General features: G+C 38.8%; 1 protein-coding gene across 2 annotated transcripts; it reads right to left on the bottom strand.

The window, feature by feature from the left end:
• Positions 1 to 1,460: 1,460 nt before the first annotated feature.
• On the bottom strand, positions 1,461 to 8,406 carry LOC116221462 (fibroblast growth factor receptor homolog 1-like). Of its 2 annotated transcripts, XM_031571819.2 has the most exons (12): positions 7,950 to 8,406; positions 6,838 to 6,926; positions 6,575 to 6,671; positions 6,242 to 6,449; positions 5,951 to 6,089; positions 5,000 to 5,098; positions 4,560 to 4,720; positions 4,189 to 4,326; positions 3,626 to 3,737; positions 3,190 to 3,289; positions 2,750 to 2,849; positions 1,461 to 2,583 (listed from the first exon to the last, which is right to left on the bottom strand). In XM_031571819.2, the coding sequence occupies exons 1-12, from the start codon at positions 7,955 to 7,957 to the stop codon at positions 2,545 to 2,547; spliced, it is 1,290 nt and encodes a 429-aa protein (XP_031427679.1). In that variant the 5' UTR covers positions 7,958 to 8,406; the 3' UTR covers positions 1,461 to 2,544. The 2 variants fall into 2 exon arrangements, with proteins under 2 accessions (XP_031427679.1, XP_031427680.1); XM_031571820.2 differs by lacking the exon at positions 1,461 to 2,583 and having other exon boundaries at positions 2,758 to 2,883.
• Between the last annotated feature and the right edge of the window lie 2,110 nt (positions 8,407 to 10,516).

The raw sequence follows: 10,516 nt of genomic DNA, 5'->3' as shown, positions 1-10,516 counted from the left end.
GACAGGTTGGTTGAAAACAAAACAATGTTAAAAAATTTGCTATTTCATGGTTTCAGAGAAATGGGGCGAAAAGGCAGAAAAAGCCTCTGCACCACAGCTTCTGAGCAAAACAAATGTAAAACCGTGATATTAAGTAACACAGAAACAAAAAAAAATGTATGAAGACAGAGGAGAACAAGACACGTGAATAGACATGAACTACAAATCAACGGGGTTGGGAGGATTACTTTAAAAATGTATTCCGATACAATTACTGATTACCTGTTAAAAATTGTATTCAGTAACCTAATCCAAGTATCACAATATTAAAGTAATGTAACTTGATTACTTTCCGTTACTTTTGGATTTTCTCAAAGCCAAAAGTGCAAATGAAGACAACATAAAAGAGACACCAATGGCCTTATCCACTGTATATTGGTGGTTTTATCCATTTTGATGTCTGCCTCCTAAAAGGGCACACACCAGCTTTTTCAGATAACATACTTTCTGCATTTGTGCAGTAGTAGTGCTATATACGTAAATAACATCTGGTGTGGGCGTCCTACTTATTACTGAGAAAATGAACTTAGTATGCTACAAATATCAAGATGTACTATATTATCATAGCTATGTGTTAGACAACAAACTGAACTCAATACTAAATATGTAAATCTCTTTGTATGTGCCACTGTATTGATTGGAATGTCAGGATATCCTTTTTGGGCCCAAATGCAGCATTTCACTGAGATATTTTACTAGTGAATCACACATAATTTGCGACAACACAGACGAAAGTATGAACCATTGAAAATAAAAATAAACCGGTCATCCCCCACTTTTCTTACCCGTAGTTGAACACTCTCACTGTCAACAGTTTTTACAAACAAATACCTTGCATAATTTTACACTTTTTGCCCAATCCCCTTTGCAATATAGCGTGGGCCTACTGGGGGGAAATTCTAGTTCAGTTTGTTGCCCTGAAGGAAAATGGGCATGAGGGCTGTGTGGTTGTGGTTTGATGTGTGCATATACAGTGGGTAAAGTAAGTATTGAACACATCACCATTTTTCTCAGTAAATATATTTCCAAAGGTGCTATTGACATGAAATGTTCACCAGATGTTGGTAACAACCCAGGTAATCCATACATAAAAAGAAACCAAAACAAATAAGTTCAGAAATTAAATTATGTGTAATAATGTGAAATAGCACAGGGAAAAAGTGTGCACTGTTATCTTCGAGGACTTTCAGCTTCGAGGACAAATTAGTGTCGATATTTCCAGCCAGGGAAAGCATTTTTTGAACTCGAGGTCGGAATCAGAATCAGAATCAGAATCAGAATTGTTTTTATTGCCAAATAAGTTTACGCCTACCAGCTCATCATATGGACTTGTATATTTCTCTGTTGTCTTCTCGTGACGTGTTGTAAAGTGCGTATGTGTATGATAGTATAATGTTCTGCTTATCTATTTACGTATTTTATTTTTGTAACTGTACCGGAATACAGTTACACTTTTTTTGTATCCTAATTACATAACGCCGTTCCATGTATTCCATTACTCCCCAAGCCTGCAAATCAACAATGGTGTTATAACTTTACATTGATTTTTTACACAAATATCCTTTATATACAAATATCCTCGCAGTTAATTTGAAGTAGTGGAAGACATATACAGAATAGTAGTGTGCTGAGTAGATCTTCTTTCATATACCGTATAAGGAGAGGGTAGGATAGGGAAATAAACGTAACAAATTCGCTGGAATCACTAGTCCATTGCAGAACTAGTTGACTGATTCCTCAGAAATGGTCATACAAATATAGGAAATGCTCACCACAAATTTTCAAAAAAGTGACCTGAAAAAGGGAATCGGTATGATGACTCAAATATTTCTACAAGGTGGAAGGTTTGTTTGATATTAAAATTATGTTGTTTAAAAACTGAATTATAATTAAATGCAACATATTTAAAATCACACTACATGTAATTAAGTAGTTTAACTACATTTTGCAGTAGCTTGCTGGTAGTTCAACTACATTCATATGTGCATAGTGATTCATGTAGTTAAACTACTTTTTTGCCATTTTTTCTTGGTTAACAAAGGAAATACCAATTGTTTGGCCATAAAAGGAATGGAACGTATATGGCTATCGCTAGTGAGGCCCTGATGAAAATACTAATAACTACCTATACTACAACCCCTTCAGGGAATTATGTTTTCTCACAGCAGTGAGTTCTGAATCTGCTTTCCACACTTGTTTTTAGCATGTTTTCAGCCCTACACAATCCCAGTAACCTATGAAATTTGGTGCGTTTGTGTTCGGGGTAAGCTACACTCATTATAATAACAACGGCAGAGGTAGACAAGTCCCATCTATGTCCCTAGCACTTTTCAAATCAAAACGACGCCCATGGGAAAGGGGCACTCAGGTTTAGCTGTGGGGGAGCCTCACGTGCGTTACATCGCTGGCTTTGCTGTAGTTCAACTTGTTCCAGTGTGAAGTAGGCCTAATTGGTATAATTCAAAGTAGCTTCCCCAATACTGTCCATAAGGCATATTATTATAATCAGCTCTCCATTCTTTTGTTGTCGACATCCACATAGTCCTAAAAGTAAAAGAAAATGTAGAAAATGAATTGATAACTACAGCAACACTGTATCTTACTGGAGTGATTGTAAAAATGTAAACTAAACCCTTGAGACTCATTTAAAATTACCAACTAATCTATCAGCATTGTTTTCCTTACAGAGCACAGATTTTTTGTAACTTACTGCATCATTCTCCAGAATGTTTTCTAGCACTCTCACAATATCTCTGAAGGACGGTCTGTGTGTGTAGGGCTCCACCCAACAGTCTCGCATCATCTGCAAACTAGTCAGGGAGGGGTGATATTAAATACCTGCAACTGGATGATTGGGTAAAGATTGGTAACTAATCAGATTAAATTGTACAGATAAAGACAGAAAAAAGAGAGACAGACGAACAGATAGATAAGGCATTTTACAATAGTGAGAAACACAGCTAGAGCCACAACATCAACAGCCTGTTTTCCTTGAGCCTAGAGCCACAACAACAACAACTACAAAAACCTTTTCTCATGTGACAGTGGACTTCTGGTCACGTACAGGGTTCAACAGTACCCTTGCAAGGCACAGGATATCCAACTCTGTGCTATTTTCAGAGGTGTCAAGACTGCGCCTCCGTCACTTACATTTCCACCCTGCAACCCGCTGGTTCTGCATTCTTGTGTCCAGCACAGATATGGCGCACTACATCTTCTGACGAATTCAGATTGGGGTATGGCAATGTGCCTAAAAGATGGAATTGAATACATCTGTTATTCAGTTGTGTATGCTAAGCTAAATTCTGCAAAATGTTGTGGGAATATTCATTAAAAATAGACTCTATGGTAAACCTGACTATACCTTTTACTGTTTGCAGCGATCACAGAAATACTATAATTATAGTAGCTAGCTTGGTAGAACAAGTTTGCCCTGGTTTATGTATCAAAAAACTTGTATTATTATTATCAGTTGTAGTAGTAGTAGTAGTAGTAGTAGTAATAGTAGTAGTGGAAGTAGTGACAGTAGTATCTTAAATAGGTCATTCAAATTTGTAGCAATTATTTGAGAAAGACAAACACTCACCAAATGTTTCCATCTCCCACAGTATGATTCCAAACGACCAGACATCACTTTTGAATCCATAATATTTGTCCTTAAAGTACTCTGGGGGATACCAGCGAAAAGGGATTCTTTCCTGTTGTGGAGTTCAAAGTTCAAAGTTCAAAGTTCAAGTTCAAAGTACTTTATTGTCATTGTCACAAAAACAACGAGATAGACGAGGCAGCATCAGACAGCTAAAAAACTCAAATTGCTGTGGACATTAACTGCCACAGCTAAATAATAATAAATAACAATTAATAAGTAGATAAATAAATATCCCTGAGTAAATTAAAAAAGCAATATATATATAAGGCTAAGGTCTACAGCACATCATAGTATTGCCAGCACTGTGTTACGCACTTCAAGTGAATCGTCTTAAGGAGGATGTGTAAATCATAACTAACTTAGTGATCAATATTGTTTGAAGAAAAACAAAAAGAAGAAGAAGAAGAAGATGATGATGATGATGATGATGAAGGAGAGGTATAGAAAGAATAAAGAAAGATAAGAGTGGAATGTCCTTCTCCTGCTACTGGAACACTCACATGGTCCCCATGTTTTCTGCTGGTGCGACGACTCTTCATCCGCGTCAAGTCTCTGGCAAAGCTGAACTCAGCCACCTTCACCTCTTGAGGAAAGCTGTTTACCATGATGTTCCTTAAGGCTATGTCACCGTGAACCACCTGAGGAGTCAAACACAAACCTCGTACCCAAAACAAAAACTTCCACTGAAAAGACCAGTTACACCACATAATTCGATGGTAATTTGTTGGTTGACAAGTCAAGCCTTATTGAAAGAGTTACCTCAATAAAACCCCATTTCTATCCAAAGTCTATGTTTCTTTCATACAACAAGCACACACTCAGTAATAGTTTGCTGTGATACTTTGTTGTGGTGGATGGTGTGCCTAAGTACCATTTTGCTGCGTAGGTGATCCATGGCATGGGCTATGTGGTAGGCAGTGATGGTGAAGAGGTGCTGCAGGTCTTTGTTGGCAGATAATTTGTCTCGATTAATCTGCAGGAAGTTGTGCAGTGTGCCGACGGCCACAAACTCCATGACCAGGAAGTAGGGAGCTGGGATACAAACACATTGCACAATCTAGTTGTAATAAAGGTGATGAATAATTAAATATATGAATGACTCACCGAAGAAATGAAGGAATGAGTGAGTGCATAAATGAATAGTGTCTATATGGCCTCAGTATGGTATCCATGCCTGCTAGAGCTCAGAAGATCAAGACCTTGTTTGCTGTATATTATCCAGCCAGCATCAACCAGCCCAATCCTTTATCCCGTGTTCCATGAAGGAATGTATTGGAGAGGAAAAGGACAGAACATAAAGCAAAAGCTCACACTGTGTGATATCCCAGTCCAGCAGATGAAGCAGGTTCTTATGGTTGCCCAGTTTCTTCATGATGGCGATCTCCCTGTGCACCTGTTTGTATGTCACACCTACACAAGGACGTACAAGGGGCAGAGAGGGTTAATGACTTAAGTGGAAATTTGACACACTGCATACGTGTCAGTTTTACTATGCCATCATGTATGACTCTCTTCAAGGCATTTTTTAGCATCAACGCTTGAGTGACCACTGATATTTCTTGTACTGTGTTTGTGAAATCCAAACGTTAATGAATACATCTTAAGTGTAGGGGGTATTTATGTTCTTCATTAATGTCTCTTCCACTTGACCTGCAACTCATTTAGGCATGCATTTAGCCTCTCAGTTTATAGGTTTACAGAGGTGGGTAGAGTAAGCAAAAACTGTAAAAAAAAGTTACTTTAACTAAAAGCTTGTCTAATAATTGTCTAATTTGTCCTCCAATTTTTACTCAGAAGCTAATGTTTTGGGATTGACCTCCATAGATTTTCACTGGCAAGTGCCCTGGCTCAATATAACTGCACTGTTGACGCAGTCTACGAAGCAGAGGCCAATGCGGCGTTCACGTATATGTTTATTTAGCCCAAGCAGTCGACTTTGTATAAGTGCATTTTTAATCATAAATGTACTCGAGTATGAGTGAAAAGTATTCTGCATTAAATGTACTCCTGTAAGTACAATTTATTGGGGGGAAAAAATACTTAAGTAGTTCTGAATGCCATGTAAACGGAGTAAACGTTGCGTGTTACTATCCACCTCTGGAGGTTTATCATGTGGCCAAACCCCAATAATATGGCCACAATGGATTGTCTGAAGAGCCACTTGTTTTTTCTGAATGCATTCTGTGACTTTCTCTATCCCAAGGAGACTTGGGTACGTTCCAGTCAAGGACTAGAATTCAGTGAACAAGATGGGACTCTTACTTTCCTTGGAGACCTTGCAGGTGAACATGGAGTGGCCCTTGCAGGTGCCACGGTTCATTTTAGCCTTGTAGAACACCCCCTCCCGTCCAGCCTTAATAAGCTGCAGAAGTGTCAGGTCACTCCTGTTCAAATTTGTCACCTGGAACACATGAATTAGTAGCTGTGAAGCGCCCAGTTAATGCACTAGCTTTCTCGCTAATAGCTCTGCATTCTGCAACTGGTTTGAGTGTTCTAGCAAGTTGCCACATATGCTAGAGGACTTTCCCCATTCAAATAGGCTAGTGTATTTACCATTTGCGAAGGTTTCCACAATGATGTTGAGGCTGACTTGGTGTCCTGTATCGAAAGTTTGCCAGACTCAGGTTCGGGGCCTTCATTTTTTACAAAAGTTGCAGTGATGTTCTTTGGTGTGCAGGTGTAATCTGCTGGAGGTACATGTGGAGAAACCAAATGCTGTCTAAGCTTCAGATCTTGAACAGCCCTTATCAGTGAACGATACCTGGGTAAAGTTTTTCAAGGGAGTTAGAAGAGTATGGTGGTATATTCTGGTATTTTGAGAAAGGTGTTTGGCTCATTGATAATGACGTGGGTATGGCTGTTAAATATTCAGCTGTGTGGACTTACTTTTTTGTCCAGAGAAATGTCATCAGTAGGACTGTCATAATTGCGAATGCAGACACAGATATCAGCACAATGTGCCACTTGTCAAGTAGAAAATCTTCTAAATATCAAAACATAAAAAAGTTAATAACCATAATAAAGCACTGATGAAATCAAAAGCACATTCAAATAAACTGTCCTGAGGTTTGTTCTTAGGACACAGTCTCATCCTGCCATAATTCATCAGTTTGATATTACATTTGGATGTCATCTTTACTGTCCCTTACTGGCTTCAGTTGTGTTGGAGGAAATGTTACGTGGGACACTGGTGTTGTTTGACATGTTGGTATGGGGCTGTCTGGATCCAGAAAAAAACCTGAAGAGAATGATTGATGAAGTGTTAACCAGCCTCAAAACTGATCTTCCTCTGCCTCTTGTAGATGTGAGAAAATAGCATGAAAAGATGCAGACAGATGCAGAAAGATGCAGAGGCGTCTTTTTCCAAGGAAAGTTTAGACTGTACCCAATCTATATACTCGGCATATTCAGCCATAGTACACCATGGTAATACAAACTAAAAAAGCTCAGTTGCATGTGTGCTGTGCTTTTGGAAATAATTCCCTCATTACCTCAACCTATAGCTAATGGCCAGTACTGCTCATATCTAGATAAGTATGTGATGCACCATGAAAGAGCAAAATGGACGAAAGAGCAAAATCAAATCTGCTCTGCACATGTTCAACATTTTGAGCACAACACCTTTGAATTGGCAAAGAAAAAAGAGCCAACTAATTACCCTATTTTTAGGAAATTGACACACGACTCCAAACTGTCCTACATAGCCATAACAGTTACTATGTCTCATTTTACATTATACATAATGACAGTAAGTGACTGGCACTGTTTAGCAATCTAAAGTGAAAATGAGTATTTCCCATGATTACTAGCAAACGTGGAAAAAATTACCACACAACAAACACATCGAATGCAAACCATTGCAGAGCTATGTACAGGATGTGTACAGAAATCATCTATGGACAACAGAATTAGGGGTAGTATTTTCAAAACAACTATGACCTCTTGATACAGTAAGGTATCTGACTTTAAGTTCCAGTGGAAAGGCTCAAGAACATGCTTTTACTAATAAAACAGTATCATGTATTCTATACTAATAATAGTATTCATGAATATCATAAAGGATTAAACTGGGTTCACAGCTTCACAAACTAAAAAAAGCCAAAAATATAGAACAGAAAAGGAGAACTTGAAAGGTGTCCATTTACTTACATTGCATACTTAAAGTTAATAATTTGCTTATTTTTTTAAGTCATTGAGAGCAGGTATTTAGACCAATAAAAGACTAGTAAAGAGCAATAGACTAGTAAAATGCAATACTTACCCAAACATGCTATGCCTTTATATCCATGAAATGAGTCTAATCAAGCCAAGGTCACACAAAACACTTGTTTCCTCTTGTCCACCTACAAATTCTGACAGAGGCATTTCCTTTTAATGATGTCACAGGAAGACAACTTCTCAGTACTCTAAATTTTTTTATGAGTAATTCATGAACAAAAATAGCTATTCTCAGCACCACCCCTGGGGTCCACACGAAGGCGTCATCTGTTGGGTCATCTATCCCAAAAACTAGCATCTGTCGATGTCGGATAACTTCACTGCCACAGAAGAGCAGTTAATGTATCATAGATTTAAAAAGAAGCAGAAGTGTCCTCTACTCCAGATTTCCCTTCCCACGCAGAGTGCACCGACTATTTCTTGTATTTCTGTTGTGTGTGAGAGGACAGAATAAGAAGTGATGCTGCTCAGGGCTGCAGACCATTTCCTCTCACCCATCCCCCTTTGGTTAAACACAAAATGTTCAAAATATGTGATATTAGCAGAGAGCATGTACTGCTCAAGTTCACACATGTGGGTTTGAGGTTTCCTCTACAAGAAGGAAATTGTGTGTAAGACCTTTGTGTGCTGTTGTTGAAACACACTCAGGACAGGAAGTGGGCCTCAACTTGCAATGTGTAGTTTGGGCCTTCAGTTTTAAAACTTAACCAAAGCCCTTAATGTTCAGACAAAACTGGAGACACATGGACTCAGAGCGCCCCTAGTGATGTATTGAAGCACATGCTTCCCGTCGCTCCTGCAATCTACATTTATATTCTATGGTCTATAGAAACACTGTTAAAAAGGGCTGTCTCACCAGTTGCCTCCAGCTGTGTACCCCCGCTGTGCAGGCCACTCACGGGACCTGGGGTCCAGGCAGAGGTCAGCCTATCAGTTGATCCCAGGAGTCTGTGGGGCTCGTGCACAGTGGAAATTCACTGGCCAGATGGTCACCCCATGCTGGGTTTCCAAAGCAGGTCTGAACATGCCCTCTCATCCCCCCATATGGCCTATATAAGCTTGGGCCACCACTGGCCAGTTGTGGGTCAGAAGAAGCTGGAGAAAGTCATCATCAAGGAGTTCGGTGGACTGTTCAACATCATTATCAGAGACATTCACTTTCATCATTGCCGTGCGTCGATAAGATTGTGAGTGTTCTGTTGTCATATGTGTGTTTAGTAGCGAGTCTGTTTCATGTCAGTGTAGATCATATATGTACGTTTATTTGTGTAGGAAGCATTCACTGTCAGATCTCATTCATGCTACTTTAAAGATTTACCGTTGGTAACGGAGATACTGGAATGTCCACCGTTACGCGGCACGGTATTAAAGGGACATATCCGCATTTATAGCCGTAATATTCATCATGTAGGCTATACTATATTCATTCTTGTTGTTTATATACTTGTTAATATTTGTATATATTTGTTATTCATATCATTCATAGAAACCACTGTTCATGGTCTTCAACTCAATCACGGTCATTCAAGGATTCATGTGTGTTAGAAGTCCTTTACACGGATAATTCTAGCATTCATTACACGGATTCTATCATTCAGTTCACGGATTCATGTGTGAATACGAGTCCTTTACACGGATAATCATATTCACAGTTCATCTTCATTCATGTCCATCCTGCCATTCAAGGCATGAGTGTGTGTGCAATAAATACTGTGGCGAAGATAAGAATGGGCTCGAGACGTTGAATGGTTTTAGAACTTTTTACTGGTTCTCGAACACTCATTCATACTCGTACAAAGATTAACACTAAATACACAGGATTATATTCACAACATCTATAACACATAAACACGGTTGACACTTCAGTCATATATACAAAACACATCAATACAGAACAGGAACAATTCTACATCAACCACACACAACAATGGGACATAGACAACAGATAGCACTGTGGCTAAGCTAACAGCTGCGGTGTAGTACTCCCACAATACACCGCGGCATAACAACAACACCAGTCCGTGTAGCGGAATCCGAGCTACGCTACAATACTTCGTTACATCCGTCATCATTGGGACATTGACATCATTCATGTTCTGACCGGACAAACCTGTGGCGATTGTCACCTATTTCAAGTACACCAGCATACAGTCCTTTTTTGGGTTTCATTCACTTCAAATATCACCCTATTTTATAAACACCATGACAAATGCACACACAAATTAATAATTAAATCACAATACAAGGGATCAAAGTACCGATATAGTATTGTGATAGACAGTGGTGGAATGTAACGAAGTATTTTTACTTCGTTACTGTACTTAAGTACATTTTTACGTATCTGTACTTTACTTAAGTAAAAATAATAATGCATACTTTTTACTTTTACATTACATTTTTTAGCTATTATCTATACTTGTACTCCGCTACATTTCTACAATATGTGTTGTTACTCGTTACATTTTATGAACACAGTTTCGCCAAAATGTTGCCTACACAAAACTATGGATTGCGTTGCTGTTTTGGAAGTTTAAACCAATCAGGTGGCTCTATCAACTCCAATGATATCAGAGTGCGCGTCTGGCAGCAGCACTAGTGGTAGCTTTGCCT

This window comes from Clupea harengus, chromosome 8, assembly GCF_900700415.2.
Source record: "Clupea harengus chromosome 8, Ch_v2.0.2, whole genome shotgun sequence".
Lineage (NCBI taxonomy): Eukaryota > Metazoa > Chordata > Actinopteri > Clupeiformes > Clupeidae > Clupea > Clupea harengus.
The sequence above is the reverse complement of the archived record's forward strand: the minus strand, read 5'-3'. Positions and strand labels throughout refer to the sequence as shown.

Excerpts from the sequence above, each read along its gene's own strand:
- LOC116221462 (XM_031571819.2), bottom strand. Across the intron at positions 6,672-6,837 it reads CTCCAACACAACTGAAGCCA|AAGATTTTCTACTTGACAAG; the intron begins GTAAGGGACAGT and ends TTTGATATTTAG. Across the intron at positions 3,738-4,188 it reads GCAGAAAACATGGGGACCAT|GAAAGAATCCCTTTTCGCTG; the intron begins GTGAGTGTTCCA and ends ACTCCACAACAG.